Source organism: Diplodia seriata, assembly GCF_021436955.1.
Source record: "Diplodia seriata strain FDS-637 chromosome Unknown scaffold_6, whole genome shotgun sequence".
NCBI lineage: Eukaryota > Fungi > Ascomycota > Dothideomycetes > Botryosphaeriales > Botryosphaeriaceae > Diplodia > Diplodia seriata.
In genome coordinates, this window is record NW_027117313.1 from 2,566,414 (window position 1) to 2,585,759 (window position 19,346).

At 57.4% G+C, this 19,346-nt stretch overlaps 7 protein-coding genes across 7 annotated transcripts; 3 read left to right on the forward strand and 4 right to left on the reverse strand.

The window, feature by feature from the left end:
* Positions 1 to 772: 772 nt before the first annotated feature.
* Positions 773 to 1,791, reverse strand: SLS55_006653 (uncharacterized protein; the record flags this gene model as incomplete). The annotated part of the gene is made up of 2 exons (XM_066778082.1): positions 773 to 1,687; positions 1,780 to 1,791. The coding sequence occupies 2 exons, from the start codon at positions 1,789 to 1,791 to the stop codon at positions 773 to 775; spliced, it is 927 nt and encodes a 308-aa protein (XP_066632177.1).
* Positions 1,792 to 2,180: 389 nt separating this feature from the next.
* CFD1 (cytosolic Fe-S cluster assembly factor cfd1) lies at positions 2,181 to 3,438 on the reverse strand (the record flags this gene model as incomplete). The annotated part of the gene is made up of 2 exons (XM_066778083.1): positions 2,181 to 3,154; positions 3,432 to 3,438. 2 exons carry the CDS (start codon positions 3,436 to 3,438, stop codon positions 2,181 to 2,183), a joined length of 981 nt encoding a protein of 326 aa, XP_066632178.1.
* A 62-nt stretch (positions 3,439 to 3,500) lies between these two features.
* On the reverse strand, positions 3,501 to 5,748 carry SLS55_006655 (uncharacterized protein; the record flags this gene model as incomplete). Its single annotated transcript, XM_066778084.1, has 3 exons — positions 3,501 to 4,357; positions 4,406 to 5,047; positions 5,226 to 5,748. The coding sequence occupies 3 exons, from the start codon at positions 5,746 to 5,748 to the stop codon at positions 3,501 to 3,503; spliced, it is 2,022 nt and encodes a 673-aa protein (XP_066632179.1).
* A 1,727-nt stretch (positions 5,749 to 7,475) lies between these two features.
* Positions 7,476 to 10,193, reverse strand: SLS55_006656 (uncharacterized protein; the record flags this gene model as incomplete). The annotated part of the gene is made up of 1 exon (XM_066778085.1): positions 7,476 to 10,193. One exon carries the CDS (start codon positions 10,191 to 10,193, stop codon positions 7,476 to 7,478), a length of 2,718 nt encoding a protein of 905 aa, XP_066632180.1.
* Positions 10,194 to 10,880: 687 nt separating this feature from the next.
* SLS55_006657 (uncharacterized protein) lies at positions 10,881 to 12,129 on the forward strand (the record flags this gene model as incomplete). The annotated part of the gene is made up of 3 exons (XM_066778086.1): positions 10,881 to 11,054; positions 11,130 to 11,338; positions 11,391 to 12,129. 3 exons carry the CDS (start codon positions 10,881 to 10,883, stop codon positions 12,127 to 12,129), a joined length of 1,122 nt encoding a protein of 373 aa, XP_066632181.1.
* Positions 12,130 to 14,850: 2,721 nt separating this feature from the next.
* SLS55_006658 (uncharacterized protein) lies at positions 14,851 to 16,163 on the forward strand (the record flags this gene model as incomplete). The annotated part of the gene is made up of 5 exons (XM_066778087.1): positions 14,851 to 14,994; positions 15,041 to 15,389; positions 15,438 to 15,529; positions 15,580 to 15,651; positions 15,741 to 16,163. The coding sequence occupies 5 exons, from the start codon at positions 14,851 to 14,853 to the stop codon at positions 16,161 to 16,163; spliced, it is 1,080 nt and encodes a 359-aa protein (XP_066632182.1).
* Positions 16,164 to 16,643: 480 nt separating this feature from the next.
* Positions 16,644 to 18,929, forward strand: SLS55_006659 (uncharacterized protein; the record flags this gene model as incomplete). The annotated part of the gene is made up of 7 exons (XM_066778088.1): positions 16,644 to 17,141; positions 17,195 to 17,368; positions 17,421 to 17,612; positions 17,667 to 18,030; positions 18,082 to 18,191; positions 18,246 to 18,564; positions 18,619 to 18,929. 7 exons carry the CDS (start codon positions 16,644 to 16,646, stop codon positions 18,927 to 18,929), a joined length of 1,968 nt encoding a protein of 655 aa, XP_066632183.1.
* Positions 18,930 to 19,346: the final 417 nt, after the last annotated feature.

Below are 19,346 nucleotides of genomic sequence, written 5' to 3' on the forward strand. Positions count from 1 at the left end.
ACACTCCTTTGCACTTGGGGTATTTCTTCAGTTGAGTTCACGATCATGCTCTTGAGCAGCCAGGATAGAAGACCTCGAGCAATTATTAGGACGTTTTCCTAGCAACATCAAGATTATAACCACTACTGATGCGCCATGTGATTGCTTGCGTGATCTAGAACGCCAATGATAACACAATCCAACTTACTCAGGCAAAGAAATATTCGCGAGCTGAAGGGAGTTCGGCTAGCACGTAATAGTTTGGGCAAGCAGGCCCTAGTTGATTCCAGAAGGACAAACTGTTTACTGATTGTACAAACTATGGAGTTTGGGCGTTTGCTATTTGCGTACCTTTGTACTGGTTAACTATAAGTTAACCATCTCTCTACATAGATTTCATTGATCAACGAATTCAATTACTCTCTACGGAGAACCTTACAATTCACGTGGCCCTCCAGTCCATTTTCCCTGCTATTCCCTCCAACTTTGCAGTGCACACAGTTGCGCCGAATACCGAAGCTTCACTTAGTCACGCATGAGCGTTGGACTCATGGAACAACATATGTCAAAGGATATGGTACGATCTCGACAAGGTAGCACGAAGACAAGGCGCAGCAGTGGGTAGACATCACTTGATTCTATCTAAGGCCTTCGAACCCTTTCCAACCATCTGAAGTACCCTGTATCTTGAAAGTGAAAGCAAATCGAGGCGTCAGCGAACCGAGTTAGCAAATTTCAGTATGCTTGGCTCGACGGCGCGTGTCCAAGTAGGACAGCTATGATGCGACGCTGCTTACTCCGCCTTGTGAACAACCAGGGCATTGGCCGGGCCAGGGCGGAAGCGCATAATGCTCAGGAAGGTGTTGTAGTCGACCGGGCTAAGGCGACCGGCCTCACTGTTCTTCCAGTTGACGTACGCGACCACGTCATCGATAGTCTCGTTGATGTTGTCAAGGTTGAACGGGACTGCGACAACATTGGGGCCACTCGTGATGTTAGCCTGGAATGTGACCGTAGTAGCGGCCATCGAGTAGGCGGTGGAACCGCTGTAACCGCGGCGGCGAGGCTGAGCCTGATCAGCGTGGGTGCTGTGTCCAGGAGCCTGGCGCGCACTCTGCTGGCGGGGTTCAACCATTCCAGTCGCCCTCTGAGACTCGCCAGCATGGTAGGCATGCTCCGAAATCGGGTTGGAACGGCTACGCATCATGCTGTTGTCAGGAACCTCAGGCGAGTAGCTGGAGCGCAGACTCGAAGTGGGTGAGACAGCAGTAGGGCTAGGCTTGGGAACTTGGAAGCCGCCTGACGAAGACGGAACAGGACCGCTGCTCAGGGTGGGGTGACGGGCGCTCGCAGAAACGGGCTGTGGCTGAGCGGGCTTGGCCGTGATGTTGGACTGAGCCGCGTCAGGGTGGACACCGTACATGGCAAGGTCGATGCCAGAGACCGAGACGCCGTTCTTCTTCGCCTTCAAGATGAGCGCGCCTTCGTCCTTGAGGGTGGGGTCGGCCTCGACGGCCTTGAGCCAGATGTCCTGGATCCTGAAGAACTCGGCATCGTTCGAGTCGACGGTGATGGGCACTCCGTGTTCGGTGCTGGGACGGATAAACTCAGTCTTGAGCCAGCTCGCGTCAGCTCTCTTCTTAAATTTGATGGCCGAGACGACCTTCTTCAGGACGTGGCGGCTAAGCTCGAACTGGAGCGGCTCGACCTGTAGAGTGCTCAGAATGCCTTTCGAAGGTGGCAATCCGAGACCACTTCGGTCTCGTTGCGAAATGGGGGAGGGCGGTGTCACGGGCTTACCTGTTCAGCCATGGCAGCCGGCTGGTGCTGGGCGTGGGAGGAAGACATCGCGTGGAAAGGCGGACGAACGCGCTTTGCGGATGCAGTTGCGAGGGAGGAGTGAAGAGGAGAGAGTGCGACAGCAACAGTTGTCCAGGTTTTTAAGCGTTCGCGACTACCTCACTTGGCAGGCGCGACTCTGGTGCTTGGGCAGGAGCAGACGGCACGCGACCGGCTGCGCAGCCTCGCACCTTCCGTATGCGCCTGTGCCGCCAGACCCATCCGTGCGCCACGTGAATTCAAGCCTTTGCATAAATAAATATGTACGGACATAGGATATGAAAGAAGCAGATGCGGGCAGACCAATGGCCAGCCATGCTCCAGGGTATAATTCACGTTTTGATCTTTCTTTCCATTTCCCCTCAAGCCTCGCCATCGATGGTTGCGACTATCTGCTTGGCCATGCCGTCAAACAGCGGGTATAAGGAACAGCTCGTGTACTTATCGACTAATGCCCCCGGCTCCTTTCTCGCCTCGTCTCCGCCACCCACACCGGCACTGTCGCATGTAGCCATCTCAGTGCCCTGTATGACGGTTCCTTGGGGATAGACGGGCCGCTTTCCTTCCTCTACCAACGTGACGAAAGCCGGGTCGATGGGCACACTGCCCAGGAACGGAACGCTATAATCCCTTGCCATTACCTCGCCTCCACCTTTGCTAAAGACGTTTGTGCATTCGCTGCAGCTCGGGCACACGAACCCTGCCATGTTCTCCACCACTCCAAGCACCCTGAGCCCCACCTTTGTGCAGAAGTTCAGCTCTTTCTTCACGTCCGAGATGCTGATTGCCTGCGGCGTGGTGACGACAACAGCACCGGCCAGCTGCGCCGGATTCGAGGCAGTGTCTTTGAGCAGTGTCTCCAGGAGAGAGATATGCTCGTCCGAGGTACCAGGCGGAGTGTCAATGAGGAGGTAGTCCAGTCCCGGTGGCCACAGGACCGACGACAAGAACTGGCGGACCATGGCCGTCTTCTTGGGGCCACGCCAGATGACAGCGTCACCGCGGTTTGCCAAGATGAATCCCAGCGACATGACTGATAGCGGGCCCGCGCTCTTTGCCTGGCTGCCTTGGCCGACAGATTGCGCCTCGTGGACGGGCACAGGAACCATGCCGCCGGGCGCTTGCGTGACTTTGGAACCCTCGACGCCGAAGAAACGGGGCACCGACGGACCGGTGAGGTCGATGTCGAGGACTCCAACGGAGTGGCCCTGCAGAGACAGCGTGAGGGCCAACTGGGTCGTGATACTAGACTTGCCGACGCCGCCTTTGCCCGAGAGGACGAGGACGATTTTCTTGACGTTTTCAAGGCCCATGGTGGGAGCGAATGGAAGCGTGGCTTCAGTCGGGACGTTGGAAGCAGTGAGCAAGGATGGCGCAGCAGGCGGGGGCAGATTGTGTGGTGTGGGTGGGTTGTCGCATTCTTGAAGGAGGGCGAAGTGTTGATTTCAAAGCCCCGCCGACGTCAGATCGCCGGCCCGCTCCTGCGACTGCGAGACCGGCGGTGCCAAGACTTTCCGCCGGGCCTCTGCCTGGCCTCCGCCACCCGCTTTCCCGCGTTCCAGGAAGTCGCTGCCGCTTCGACTCTCCCTCACTGTTTCATGCAACGTCAACACCATCCATTTGTTTTGTTTTTATCGTCGGTCTGAGTCTGCCTCATCGCAATCGCAACCCTAGCCAGGAGCTCACTCTAGCATGGCCTGCTTCCGCCGGCCACGTCCCAGATTCGGCTTCTCAAATCCACAAGCCAACCCTGTCGCCTCATCTCTTCTCATGCCGCCACAGCGTAACAGCCCGCCACTCCCCTTCGGCAATCTCTTCAGTTCTCGCATCACCTTTGCGTAGTCTCCCAGAAACTCATGTCCCCGTACATCTCGCACAGTCCTCTCCACTTTCCCATGCCCAAGTGTAACACACCAATGCCCACCGACGTTCACTGCATGCGCTTCCGGTCCATGGCCCCTCTCCAACAGCAGTGAATACACCTTCACTCCACGTCGCACCCGCGCATCCGCAACCATGGCTGGAAACACCCATTGTCTACTATGCGCATCCAACACGGGGTGCCAAGGCGTGATCAACAGTTCGCCGAGCTTGCACAGCGCGACGCTACTCAGCGACGTTTGAACAACGGCAGCGACCCGGCGCGGTCCAGCCGGCGTGAGCACAGATGCTCCCCGCCGGACGAGGCCCACCGGGACGCGCCGGCCAGAAGAAAGGAGGATGCGCGACGGCCCAGCGAAGCAGGGGTTGTGCGGGTTGTTGTAGGCAGCCATGGACACGTGCGACCTGGTATATGCCGTGCGAGTCGCGGCGTAGGATGGTGGCTGCCCGCGCGCTCCCCGCTTCTTCGCGTTATCGGCTTCTGCCTGAGCTTGCTTCTTCACAATCTCCATGAGCCTGTCCCCGGCCTTGTCCCAGGAATCGCTCTGGGCCTCCTTGAATTTTTCGAAGAGAGCATTGTCCCTGACGAACGTCTTGGGTCCTTGGTCTTTGTCGTTGAGGCAAAGCTGGTTCCTGTAAGCGTGGAGGAGAGATGGGACTGTATACCCGTTAGCCTCTATTCTTCTGATCAGTGTGTCTCACTCACGATAATGCATCCCCCACTTGTTGTAATATTCGGGTCGGAACAGGGCCTGGAATACTTGGCCGGCGGGATCCTCAGTACTCGCACGCGCATCTTGGAGACCGGAGCCGAGATCGCACAACAAGTCTTGAGTGTCGCTCCCTGCGCATGCGCTTGCTTTGATCCTCTGGATCAGCTCGTCAAGCCTGGTCAGGGCGTCGTCCAGCTCCGACGTAGAGATCTCTCTGTATTCTTCTTCGGCGTCTGGGGTGGAGAGCGAAGCCAGAAACCCGCAGATCAGCGAACGGTGCAAATGATACTTTGCTCGAGCTCGGTCAGGGTATGGTGCAACTTGTGAGGCTTCCATGACGGCATTCGCTTGCTGAAAGCCCATCCCTGGCCCAGTGTACTCAAGCGCTGCGGATATCTTGATCGGGTTGTGGTTGGACTTATCCTCCTTCTTCGGCCACGTAAGTAAAATCTCGCGTGTTTGGCCGTACTGGAGGCCGTAAAGAGAGAATTCCAAGGTGTCTCCCTTTGATCTGCACAAAACTGCTCCCTTCAACGGCTCCGGCATCTTCGAGCAGCCAGTGACGGTCATCCTCAAGCTCGCGGATGTGGTAAACGTCGCAAAGAGGTTCGCAATGGCGTGCGTGAAGATGGTCGCTGTATAAATCAATTTGTGGGCTTTCCAGCGTTGACAATGACGGGCAAGACTGACCCATTAGAAATCCGTTGGGAATGAAGCCGAAATACCCTCCACCTACCTCGGCCATTGCCTGCAGCAGCCCTGAGCGAAGACTATATCCGAAGCCGAAAGTGTGAAGTGAGGGTGTGACAGAACCGTCCCCCTTTGCAGCTTCTCGTGAGATCAGTTTGCGCAACGCTGGCACATAGCCTTCCGCTGGGGGCATGACATTTGGTAGGCCATCCGTGAGCAAGTAGATGGCAGGAAGGGCTTGATCATCAGGCTTCCTCGCAGACCTTTGGCCTGCGAGTGATAGCATTTGGTACCCTTTACGGAGCCCCGCCCACAAGTTCGTTGCCCCCTCGGCTCTAATGGCCAGGATTTTCGTCATGAGGGATTCACGAGCCTCGCAGGTCATGTAGGTGGGTTTTTGAAACATCTGCTCCAAGGTTAGCGTCTGTCCACGTCGGTACGTATCACCAACTCTAAGTACCTCAGCATCATATCCGAACGTGACGATACCAAGCCTATCCCGCTCATCCAAGTTCTCAATGACTGCAAGAGTTGCATTCTTGACCAAGTCCAGCACCGAGTGGCGGTAGCTGGGCTCGGCTCCGGATTGATCGTCAGTGCGAGGATTGTTGTTTTGTTCCTCTGGGCACTCGACAAACGCTCTCATGCTTGATGAAACGTCAATCACCAAGACTATATCGACCGGAAAGCGTTGTCTTTCGCCCAAGACCGCCGGGGGCGTCTTCGGTGACTGTACTGAGATGATCATTCCATCCTGACCCTGCAACCTGTGAATATCGAGCCCGACCGATGAAGGGTCAATCTTCTTTTCCGCTGTCGGTGCGTCATCGTCGACTATTTCCCAGTCTTTTTCGTCCGCGGATGAGCTTTCGGTGGTTGATCGGCCCGGCAGCTCTTTTCTGGGGGAAGTGGGGAGCGGCGCCATTATTGACGAGACTGGATATAACAGGAAACAAGGACACCGAAAAGATACCTGAGAACTTGAGCCGGTCAACGTTTCACAAGACGGAGGCCCTTATAATACTCAAGCCCGTAGCGACATGATTCCATGCAGGATAACATGACACTGACAGTGCGAGGCAGATTCTGAAGGCAACAATGGCACTTGTGTGGGGTTTGGTGGACGAAGGATCGTTCCTATCTGCTGCGCCGCATCTAGTACACCGAATCTAATCCACGGCGATGGACAAGAGATGGCTGCGGGCCATTACTTTAGGCCGGATTGGGTTAGCCCCTCGGCCTATCCGGTGGCAAGCGATGACATCCGTACTAGCTGTGGCTGTGTCGACATCCTACATTACATGACCCTTGCACGCCTGGGATCACCTGTACTAGTTGCTCACACCGCCAGGGCCGATCGTAAACATGTCTCAGCCAAGTGAGGCTGATAAGCACGAGAATGCATCCACTGAGGCCTGGCCTATGCCTCTCTGCCAAGAAAATGTCCACCAGTCGCTCGCTCCAGATCTTGAGACCTCTCAAAGCTGTCGTCAGAGCAGTTGTAACATGTCGGTGTGCGTAGTTGAAGACGGTGCCTGGACGTTATTATGTGGGTTTGAATTATAGTAGCGCGCCTAAAAGAAGATATGACTAAATACTGATCCTTTTGATAAGCTTGATAAAAGTGTACAGGAGATGCAAGATGCGAGCCAGGTCACCGTCATCTGATCTCTTGACTATTACCCGGGGAGTTGTAAGAACAAGGCCACTTTCCACTGGGCGAAGATACCGTTCCATTCGTAACTGAAGGGCGGAAATGGTTGATCGGCTCGCAGAGCGCCACGATCCGTAACCATGACAGCAACCACGCCACGAGCGCCACAAAACACACTTCTACGTGACATTCTTGCGTCGTCACATTCTCCAAAAATAGGTCGGTAGCAATTTGGGATCGTTGTTTCTTCATAGGCTAATCATGGGAGTCACCTGAGTCCGAAGTGGTGTGGCCTGTTGAAGCGGCGAAATTGATGCTCTTTGAGGACGACAACGACGAGATGTGCCAGGCTCCCCGGGTATAGATAACTTGACAAAGGAAAACATGGCGAATAGAAGAATTCCAGAGATAGACCAGAACCCTCCAGTGCCAGGGAGGAAGTAGCGGTCTGATCATGTAACAAACGAAACGAAACAGGTCCAAAGAAATACAAAAACTTATCGACGGCAGGATACCTCTAGCATCCTACCAATCGCCATCCGCTAGCATGTGTGCCATGGGGTATAAGAAACGAATAACAGCAAGACTCGAGCAGAACCAGCCGAGCTATCGGTGCTTCGAGCACAAAGATCAAGCTTCGAGAAAAAAAAAAGGTTCGTAGAGTTGGGTCAGAACGCACACATGATGCCTCTGTTCCTGTTCGTCAAGAATGCTCCCCACTACTCCCGAGCAATAATGGGTGCGTTGGGCTGATTTGTTGCAACACGGTCGAGCAAGCTCCCGGGTTGGAAACGGTTCCCTTCACTGAGGTCGATCATGGGGCCCTTTGCCTTGCTCCCATCCATAACACCATGGCCAAAAGGTGCAGCAGAAGCTGTAGGCCCGAAAGTCGTAGATGCAAGCAGACCACGTCCAGTAAAGCCCTCGGCGCCATTCTCTGGCACGTTGGCGTGGTTGTTGGCAATGTAGTTGATCCTCTGTCCGTGGGCCCGCTGACTCTTACTGCGATCGAGGCCGGAGGTGCTTGGGCGCGTCGCACTTGGATCACGGCGCGCACGCCAGTCTTGGCTCGGCGGAATAGGAATGGGCACGTCAGGGCTCGTGGCAGCGTCAACTAGTCCACCACCACCCAGCTGGTCAGGACGGTATCCTTTCCCTTTCTTCGAAAACTGTGGAGGTTCCTGGTACTGCGGCGTCAGGTCCACAAGCGGCTTAGGCATGGCGCGACGGGTACTGGCGGTCCGTTTGATTTCACCCGATTCTCGGCCTCGAGTGGAGCGGACGGAACTCATGCGCTGCGGGCGGGCGCCATCCAGGGAAGTTCGATTGCCTCTTGGGTGAACGGCATCGGCAGAGCTGAGGAGGGAAGGGCCCTCGCTGAATGGCACCGAGTTTTTCAGGTTCTTCTCGCGCTCCGCGACTTGCTTCTGGCGCTGAGAGTAAGCGCGGCCAAGGAGACCGCCGGCGGCGAAGGTACCATCCTCATCCTCAGATGGAATTTGCTGGATCAAGGTGGTGGGCGATGTTACGTTGGATAAGCCGCCCGGGGACGCAAGATGAGTCGGTGAGGTGAGCTGCGGGTGCTCGCGGGTGCGCATCGACGGGTTCCGCCCATGTAAGCCGCCGCCTTCAGCTAGCCGGGAATCATCATCCACCGGGGACCTTGCCGAGTTCGGTCCCGGCGCTGAGCCCGATGCATCGAATTGGCTCATGTCGAGGAGCGGCCTGAACGAGCCCAGCTGGTAGTGCGAGTCTATCGATGTGCTCGGACGATGAACGGCCATGGATGGCAGCGAAGGTAGGTTGCCAGGGACCGGGCGAGCACTAGCCTGGGCGTGTTCAGCCGCCTTCGCCGCCTTCGCCTTCTTTTGGCCTTCACCCATGTAATTGACCAAATACCAGCTCCTCCACCCTTGGACAGCGCTGTAGAAGTCAGCAGCCACAGTCTTGTCGTTCGAGCTGAAGAAGTGCACGTATGTCGACGTCGACATGAACATGGTAGACTTTTGCTGGCTCTTGACCGCGAAGCAGTACTTCTTCGGCGGCTTCACTCTGCGAGACTTTGCCTCGGCACTTGGACTGTAGATGTCAAAGTCGGACATATGGCACACGTTATTGACGTCTTTCCCGCCCTCGTTCTTTGCCACCAGCACTTGGCCGTCGTTCCTCAACGTGATGTACCTCTTCGACCACCGTCCAGGCTTCTGGGAATACTGCATCCAACAAGAGTAGCCATTAGGCTTTTCCTCCAACGGCGGGACAGAGCTGGCCTTGAGTTCAGTATCGTTACCGCCAGTTGGCGAGTCCACCAGAATCAGCGTGTTCTGCATATCATCATCCCAGGAGTTAAGAACGTCACGGACATGCTCGTAGTTGCGCAACGGGCGCTGCACGCTGACTTTGGCGAAGAACTCTAGGAGCACCGACGCCCTAGCATCGATGCCCTCGGACAATACATTCGAGGCGGTGCGAATGAGCTCTTGAGGAGTGGTGGTGGGCGTGACAGGGAGCAGGATTTTCTTCTTATTGCACTCGACCATGACGCGTCGCTCGCCTGTATTGACGGCAGACACGGGAGCGTCTATTCCAGGAACGACACCACCACCGCCAGCCTTGATGAAGGCGTCGCAATTTTTGTTGTCATTATTACTGACCTGGCGCGGTTTGGGGGCGGGAATAAAGGGTAGGTCGGGCTGCTGGTCATCCTTGCGCCTGCGCAGCAGACCAGTCAGTCGGTCCTTTCTGCGGGACGAAGAAGGATTCTCAGGCGAGTGTGGAACTGGAGGAGCGTCCGACTCGGAGCCTGCGCCGGATGTCTTTGCGGTGCGCGGCCTGTCCCGGTCCACAACGCGTGGTCTGTCGTCCTCTTCCTGGCGGGCCTGGGCAGCCTGGGCACGGGCAGCCTCTTGCCGTACCCTCAGGTCTTCGGCTCTCTTCTCCTGGTATTGGCGGATGCGCTCGGCGTTGCGCCGCTCGGTTTCCTCGGCCTCATGCTGGGCACGCTGCCTCTCGGCCTCCTCGATCTTGGCTCTCTTCTCGGCCTTCAGCTGAGCATTCATGCGGGCCTGTCGCTGGCTCTCGCCCTCCAGAAGCCGGCGGGCCTCCTCCCGCGCCCTCGTGGGAGAATCCGACGCACTGTAGTCGACGGCAGCCCCCGGGGCGCGCGCGGTCGAAGGGCGGCTTGTCTGGTGATTCGGAGGGTGAGCGGGATTGCTCGCGGCTCGCACGCGGCGCTGCTCGCGAGCGGTCGTGGGGTCGACGGGTTGGGTGGGAGCACGCTGGATCTGGGTGGGCAGCGGAGGAGCGGTGCGGTCGTGGGCAACAGGCGCAGTGGTTGTGGCGGGGCGCTGGCGGCGGTAGCGCGACATGCTACGGCTCACGGTGGCGGACGCGGACGCGGGGGCGGGCTGGGTGGGTTCTGGGGGCAGTGGAGGCATGGCGGGGGGATCATGCTGGTGTTGATGTTGCTGAGCACGACGGACGGAGCGGTAGCGGGAGAATTTGGGTTCCTGGTGGGCGCCAGCTGAGGCTGGGGCGGGCTGGGGTTCTGCAGCCGCCATGGTGACACGGGACGGTTGTGCAGCTGCAAGGGAGTAGAGGCTCTGCCGTGCGGAAGATTGTGGAATGCGGGCCGGCGACGGCAAGAAGGGGCCAAGAATGGATCGGGGAAGGAGATCTCGCAGTTGGATCGGCCATCGCTAGCGCGTTTCGCGGGGGATGGCAGGTGGTCACGCCGCGGGAGGACGATGGATGGCTGGCATAAAAATAACCGTCTGGGCGGGCAGAAAGGGTCGTCTCCACCTGGCGCCCTAGACTCCGCGGTAAGGCTGACCTAGGCGCGGTGGGAGCCGGGAGATTACGAGGGTTGCGTGCGCCCTCGACGCCTCCTGCCCACGAAGCATACGAGACGCAGCAGCAGTTGCGGACTCGGGACGCTTCTCACGCAACGTCGAGGCGCTGCAGAGCCCAGAGCCCAGGCCGATCGCTCGCCGCCAGCGCCGCTCCGCGCCCTCTCCTTAAAGACGGCGGCTGCGCAATCGCCCTGCCGCCCAGTCTGCACCCTCCGTTGCACCGCCATTGCCATTGCACCCTGCCCGTGTTCCCCCAAGCGCCGCACAGTCACAATGGAGCCCCGGTTTCAGCGCCTAGCCGCGGCGCTGGTTTTCCTCGTCGTGGCGCTGTCGCTGTGGTTCCACGCGCCTGCCGTCGTCCAGCGTCAGGCGAGCGCGAAGCCGCCGCCGCCCTTTTCCGCCGGCCTGAACTACACCCGCCTACACCCTGCCAACTCCACTCTGGGCGTATGTCTCCGCCCTGTCCGCCCTGTCCGCCCTGTCCGGGCCTTGTTGAGCCCCCGCTGACCCACCCGTCCGCAGTTCGGTGCCGTCCTTGCCGTTTCGCGCCACAACTCGCCGCGCCAAGAGTCACTGTTCTTTGCGTCCAATCTGACCGGCGTCGACATCATCGTCCCGCCTCAACCGCAATGGTCCGATGCGCGTCTTGACCAGCTGCGAGCGAAGCATGGCTCTCGCATTACCCGCGGCTCAGCTCTGGCTTGGCTGGGTCACCTGAACGCGTTGAAATGGTAACGTGGCTTTGGCTCGCCTGCAATTTCCACGCCTAATTTTGTGGCACAGGTTCCTCGACTCCGACCGAGAGACAGCGCTTATCATCGAGGACGATGTCGATTGGGACATCCACCTGCGTAGCGTTCAGGTCCCACTTGCGTCGGAGAACCTGCGCAAGCTCCTGGCTTCCGACACCACCTACTGGGCTGGTTTGGACCAATGGGAAATCCTCTATCTCGGCCACTGTGGAGATTTCTTCGAGGCCAAGGAGCGTGACAGCCTTCAGCACCGCATTTACCGGGATGACACCCTTCTTCCCCATCGGAGGATGCACTCGCACACCAATGGCTTTCTGGAAAAGCTCGGCCTCGAGGAAGGCGAGCGCATGGTCCACCGCTCCAAGTCGCCGCTTTGCACCTTTGGCTACGCCGTCACCCGCGCCTCAGCCCGCCGCATCCTGACCAAGCTCGCAGCAAGGGAGGCTGACGGAGGCTGCGATGCTTTCGACGTGCGTATCCTAGAGGCCTGTAGAGACTTAGATTACAAGTGCTACACCGTCAACCCTGAACTTTTCCATCATGTCGCGCTTCCCTCCGAGATTGAAAATGTCAATGCGGGAACAGACAGCAAAGGCCGCCTGCAACCTCAGAGCCCGACCGGCGGCACGACCAACATCGCCTGTGGTGCAAGGTCTGCTTCGTTTTTCACCAAAGACCCAGCCACGCTGCAATACCTACAGAAGGAAGTGGGCGAAAAGGGGCACTGTCTCAGGGATCCCATGGAACAGGACGCCGATAAGCCATTTTGAATTCAGCAGAGATACCCGTTCATTTTCGCTTCTCTTCCTCGCGCTTGGATGTTACCGGCCATCCGCTGACGTCTTATGGAATATACTGGTGTTGAGTTGCACATATTTGGTTTGTATAGATGGTGGTTCTCATCGAATCGTGGAGTTTGGGTGTCTTCAAAGAGTCTATTTTTGATCTGTATCTTCCCTTATTGATATGGTTAGAGGCGCAAACTAAGTAGCGCGACAGAAACGTTGTCCATACCTGCACGTACCTTTGTGCCTATTGATGTATTACGCCGCGACAACTATGTGCCTCACCTTGCTTTTGGCCCCCATAAGGCACAGAACTGCTGAGTGGTAGGTGGGTCAGGGGATTGTTGCTCCTGGCTTTAAGTGGGCGCTCATATGAAGCCGCTTCGTCGGCTTTTGCATGCAACAAAGGAAGGCTGCGGTTCCGCTGGCCGCGTTATCCAGCATTGGCTGCAGGCTTTGTGGGACATGGATGCGAAGGGCTGGAAGAAGAACGAGCAATCTCGAATACTTCACTCGTAAGTTCTTCCTAGCAAGCGAGGGTTCCTGGCCCGTCTGGATGCTCCACTATACGTGTCGGCAGTCAGGAGGTCCGCCCCACCTTGACTCTCGTCCCGCCCACCGCCCATCTGGGTACGTCACTGCAACCATCATGGCCAAAGCGTGAGATCGAAATTTGCTGTTGGACTACGCATAGGTGGGTAGGCTTACTCTCAGCTTATGGTCTATTCCATTTCCTTATTCCAAACTGGCTCGATTTCCAAACCCAGCCTCGATCTCAGGCACGGCTTCTTGACGGTTTTGAATACTTTCGGTCTCCTTCTGCAACCCTGTCCGTCGCAGTCGGCGCCATGCACAGTTACATACTCGTAGTCAACCATCAGCATCCCAGCAGCAAGGCTGATCCCTGTCCAGCCGTCCCGGTTCTGAGCACGACCATGCCCCTGTGCTTCCTGGCGGGCCCCTACCTACGGCTGAGTCTGCACAGGCCAAGTTGACTTGTGCTCCACTCACTCCGAGTCTCCTCTTGTACATATCGAGATAACACAGGGATGTGTATCTATGCAGTTTGCTCGATCATCGATGTCGAGAAGCCGAGGCTTGAGCTCGAGGGGAGGGCCGCATTATTGCTTGGCTAATTTGACACGAAGCAATCCATATGTAGGTAGGTATTTATTTGAGCGAATTAGTTGAAGATCAGGCCAGTCAGAAAAAGCACGTCAGAACTGGACACTATTCGGATGATTGCTGCCGTTTAAGACCATCCAGCTAACCGCATTCTCATAAATCAACCGTCAGGCATAGGAGTAAGAGCTATTCGGAAAGGTGGCCAATTCAGTGATTTGTCAGGAAGGGAGAGAATCAGCAGCGGAGCGGAAGGTGTGTGGGAATAGGTTGGCTTGGCAGAGGCGACGGTGTGCGACGCGAAGGCGACGGGACGCATCACCGCCCCACTCGCCGGCCAATGAGAGCCGAGGACGGGACAACTTGAACAACCGTCGATGCACGGGCCACGTAGGCGCCCAAAACAACACGGCCAAACCACCGACTCCGCCATCGCAGGCACCAATTTCTGACAGCCCGTGCCGCTGTTGCTCCGCATACTAACAGACTAGCTGCATGCTCGTGCGGGCTTCCAGAAAATCGAGCATGCTTACGACGCCGCATTGGACGGCTCGGAACTTACGGATGCCGCCTAGCGTCTTGGACGAGAACGGAGCCGCAGAGCAGCACTTTCATCTCCGCAACGGTGGTGACAGAAGAAAACGAAAGCAGCCACACGCCGTGGTGTAGATGACAGAAGCCGGGGGATGTCGGGCGGCGGCAAAGCCAAACACCATTCCCTTCGTGCGCGGCCCTCGGCAGAGACGATGCTGCGACATGCATGTTCATGCGGCGCAGGGAAAAGTTCCGCGATCCCCGCTATCAGGCAATAAAAAGGATCGGCATCGGCTTATGTGGCAGGACTGCGGCGGAATGGCCTCCGTCGCAGCAGACGGGCTGGGCATAGCCAAGTGGGGCGCTGCTGGAGGTGTTCTGAAGCAAGGTCAGGCGGCGAACAGCCCCAGCGGCCGCGCCGTTAGCGGCTCACGCAGGGCAAGAGTTCCTCGGTCAGCCCCTGACCGGGATGCAGCGATCCTCCGCACCACGATCTACGTGATGTGCGACGGGCTAAGCGGCATGGTGGGGGCGGCAACGCAGCCGTCGGCCCGAAAAGCGTGCCCTGGGCGCCGAAACGGGAAGAGTCGAGTTCGGGTGGCTTGCCGTCAGATAGGCGTGGAGAGCGCGCAGCGGTGGCAACGAGGTTGCTGGATTCCTTCCCGGAGGCCTCCACGTGCCCCTGCAGCAATCCCACAATCCTACCGGCCGTTCAACGGTCCAAGTCGGTCGCTTCGGGTCCGCCGATGCCGCTTTGAGGCAGTTCCCTTCCAGAACAAGCAATTAGCACGGCGGGCCTTGCGTTGGCGAGCGGGTGCAGAGTCAGTCTGCAGGCGACGACCCGGGCAGCCCACGATCTGCGCCCAGCCCGCCTGTGACTGGCTGCACCACCTCCATCGTGCAGAAGGAGCGAGTCGCGCAGCATAGTACAGTCTCCTGGCTGCTGCACGGTCGGGCTGGGCGCCTGGTGCGGTCGATATAGGCGTTGCGAGGACCCGCACGGAGCCGTACCTTCAATGACTGCTCTTCCTCTCCCTCCCGCCGCCAACAATGACGACCATACGCTCGCTGCTGATCGAGACCTGGGTTGAATATGGCTTCTCCACCATCCTCGTCGCCATGCGCCTCTACACCCGCTTCAAGATGGTCGGTGGCCGGCTGCAGAAGGACGACTACCTGATGGTGCTCGGCTGGGTACGTTCGCCGGCGCCTGGCCCGTCGATGATGCTGACCGAACCAGGCCTTCTTCACCATGATGTCTGTGTGTGCCCACATTGTCAGCCTCAACGGAGACAACCGCGCCATGACCAACGAGCAGCGGCGTCTGCTGCCGTCCGACGAGCGCGACCGCAAGATCCTGGGCTCCAAGTTCTTCCTCACAGGCCACCTTACCTATGTGTCGACAATCTGGACGCTGAAGCTCTGCATGCTGCTCTTCTTCCAGCGCCTGACCAGGGGCCTCGCCGCCGAGAAGTTTGTCAAGCCAGCCATCGGTGTTGTGGCAGTCACCTGGCTGGTCGAGTTTTTCACCGTTCTGTTTTCGTGCCACCCGGTGCAGAACAACTGGGCAATCTACCCGGATCCCGGAAGTACGTCCCCTGGCTCGGGCAGCAAGCGCAACCGACTGACTTGAATAGAGCTCTGCACGCACGAGAGCGCTCTGTGGTACATCGTTCAGGTCGTCTTCAACGTCATAACCGATGCCGTCATCGTTCCGATTCCCATGCCTGTAAGAAGCCTGCAGACGGCGCTGCGTGATTGAGGCTGACTGTTGCAAAGATCGTCATCAAGGCCAAGGTGTCGACGATGAGGAAGCTCGGACTGGTGTTCCTGCTTGGTGCGGGCATCTTCGTGATGGTGGCTGCGACGCTGCGGGTGGTTTTCGTGTTGACTGTCAGTATGACGAAGAAAAGGCGAGAGCAGGAGCTGACGGGATGCAGAACGCGGCGCCATCGGAACCAGCCATCTGGGCGATGCGCGAATGCTTCGTGGCGACCTTCGTCGGCAACGCGCCCATGATCCGGCCCATGTTCACCAGGAAGTTTTACCAGGGCGGCTACCAGGACAACGACCAGTCCCAGGGATACACGAACGGGTCGGTGCCCCTCGATGCGTACGGGACGGGCGGCAGCAAGAACGCCACCAACAGGATGTACGGGTCCAAGGCCGGCACGAACGTCGACATCGAGAGCGACAGCACCGAGAACATCATCGAGTCGTCGGCGGGCGGCAAGATGGACCACGGCCCCGAGTTCGGCATCCGCGTGCAGCACTCGGTTGCCGTGTCGTCACACACTAACATCCCGTCGCGCCCATCGACAATGGGTGACCACAACGAGCGGTCATCCTGGTCGCCGACGTAGGTGGTGGTGGATGGTGGAGGGGTGCGTGGAAGAGCGGCGGAGCTGTCAGGACGAAGAGATACCCTGGTTGGGGAGTTGGATTTGACTTGTTTGGCAACGCGGGTGAGCCGTGTTCATTTTGTTAGCGTCTTTGCTTCATAATACCCTCTTAGAGTTATGGATACGTCATTGCTGAACGTTGCGTCTGTTGCGGGTAGCAGGGCGGAAGGCAGGCACAGCCGACCCACTCGGACGCGGGTGTCGGCCGTGTCTAACGGATAGCGCGGCGCAGTGACGCGTGTTTTGGTCAATAATAAGGAAGCGACGGCTTGGTCGGCGAGGCGAAGCAAGGAAAAGACGGCAACTAGGCCGCATCGGGGCCGGGACCGACACGACAAGCTTCGACAAGCTCGGCCAAGCTTTCCCCAGGGTCTCCATGACGACACCCCATCCATCTTCCACAGGTTCGCTGCTCCCGTCTCACCCGCTCGCTCTGGCACCATGGCGTTCCCAGGCCCCTCATATTCCTCGTTCCTGCTGCTGGCTGCCACAGCCCTCGCTGCCATCGCCATTGACCATTTTTATCGCCGCCAGCCGTGGATCCGTCGCACCAAGAACATGCCTGAATCCGTGTCGAGGGCTGTCTTTGATCTCTGCCATGGCGAGCGATCCGTGAGCTCTCTCCTTGCCGAAGACCCGACTCTGGCCCCTGGCGAATCTGCCTCGAAACTCTACTCGCACCATGCAGTCAGTGTCCTGGACACCAGCCCGCCTAAGCATCGTCGCGTCGCCACCCCGGAGGAACTCGAACGTGCCCTCAGCTGCGGCAATTTTGGAGCCGCAAGACCCAGCGAACTGTTCCAGAGAATCTGGCATGATGCTCTGTGTACGCTTGCCCATGACCCGCTTGCTGGCGTCGTAAGCCCGCCTCTGATGGGCAGCTCCGGCATACTGCCACTCACCATCATGAGCGCCTTGCCCGATATCTGCCGTCACATGGTGAGTCGTGCTCCAGTTGTGTGCGAGTCCATGTCTTGACTGAACCTCCCCAGTCCAACCTCATTGCCAGGGCCGAGCACGAGGTCATCCTGGCAACCAACTATTGGAAGGAGTCAAATGCTAGTCGTCTCATCACAGACTCGCTAAAAGAGCTTTCGAATAGGGCTGGAAGGCGAAATCAAAGGGCGGTGGTCAAGATCATCTACGATCGCGGAAGCGCGAAGCAGGTGAGCCTGGCAGGACGAGAATACCAATAGCCCACGCTTACATCCGCAAAAGGTTTTCAACAATCACCTCGACGTTGGTGAGGCCGAGCGCACGGCCAAAGGCATCGGCATACCTTCTGCCGACCAGATTCCAAACATTGACATTGAGGTCATCAACTACCACCGCCCAGTGCTCGGTACCTTTCATGCGAAATTCATGGTTGTCGACAGGAAGATTGGGATCGTCTGCAGCAATAACATCCAGGTGAGCAGGTTCGTTGTTTGTGCCTTGTAACCATGGCTGACCAGTCTTATTCAGGACAACGACAACCTCGAAATGATGACCCACCTGGAGGGTCCAATCGTCGATTCTCTGTATGACATGGCATTGCTGACATGGCACGACGCACTAAAGCCTCCGCTACCTCTCCTTACCATCACCGAAGCCCAAAGCGAGGCAAACGGGATGTCTGATTCGTCCTTTCTGGATGTTGCCAGTCAAGCACCAGCCACCCGTACCGATCTCATTGCCCGTGCGAAAAAGAACGGCGTATCAATGCCGGAGCATGAACCGGGCGACCCTCATTACGATGACGACTTAGCTTCCGAACTTCTTCGAATGCAGGCCGTGTTGACACCAGCAAATGGCGAAAGCGTCATGAATCTCGTCACAAAGCACCTAAGTAGACAGCACTTTCCCCACTAACTTACCGGCCACGCTAACCAAGACTCAGACGAGGCGACAAAGCAGAAGCTTGAAGGAACAGCACCCGAATGCTCACCCGAAGACAGCATGACTCCGTACATTCCACATGCCCGACATACACCCTTTCCAATTGCCCTGGTAAATCGAAAACCCTGGGGTGCTCTGAACCACTCTTCTGTCTATACGCCACAGAACGAAGCCTGGCTATCCGCCACTCGGAATGCACAGTCAAACATTTTCATCCAATCGCCCGACATCAATGCGGAACCCCTCATTCCAGCGCTTTTAGACGCCGTCAGGCGAGGCATTCGAGTCCGTCTCTACGCATGCCTCGGCTACAACGATCTTGGGGAGCTGCTGCCGTTTCAAGGAGGCACGAACGAGATGATCTCTCACAAAATGTACAAGCAACTCAAGCCAGAACAACGAAAGATGCTCTTCGTGCACTGGTACGTCGGGAAAGACCAGGTCCAGCCACTGCACAACAACTTCAAGCAACGAAGCTGCCACAGTAAGTCCTCGTCGTTCACGGAGCCGTACTGATGCTCGCTGACATCCCGTGCAGTCAAGTTGATGATTGTCGACGACCACATCGGCATCCAAGGGAGCGGAAATCAGGATACGCAATCATGGTACCATTCTCAGGAGGTAAACATCCTACTCGACTCCCAAGAGGTCTGCGCGGATTGGTTGGCAGGCCTTCGGAGGAACCAGAACACGCACATGTACGGCGCCGTGTCGCAGGAAGACGGCATATGGAGGGACAAGGACGGGGCAGAAGCAAAGGGTGCAATGGGAATAAATGTTGGGCACATGTCGTGGACAAAGGGTGTCATGGGTGCAGTGAAACGCGTCCAAGGAGATGGTGGCTTCTGAGCGATTGGGTCCCACGTCCTTGCACAGTACGAGCGACTGGATCGGCGCCGTAGGCAATTGACTTTTGTTGGCTAAGACGTGTTTGGGTATGTTGGCCAGGTTTCTCTTTCACGTGTAAAGGAGCGGGCCGAGGCAGCAGCGTGAGTGATGCGGGAGCCTGGTCAGTGGTGTTTCACGTAAATGGACGTTGCTATAACAGAGCGCGGATAAGCCGCCAATAATGCCAGGCTTCTCCTTTTATTCGGTTCGAGTAGTACTAGCAACTAATCAAGCGCGCACCAAACTCGCCGCCCTAATGCAACAAGGACAAGAATGACCCCCAACCTTGGAAAAAGAATATTAGGAACACCCCTCAGATGTTTGTACAGTTGAAGACGGATGTTATGACTTGTATTGCCACGCACCTCCGACCCCAAA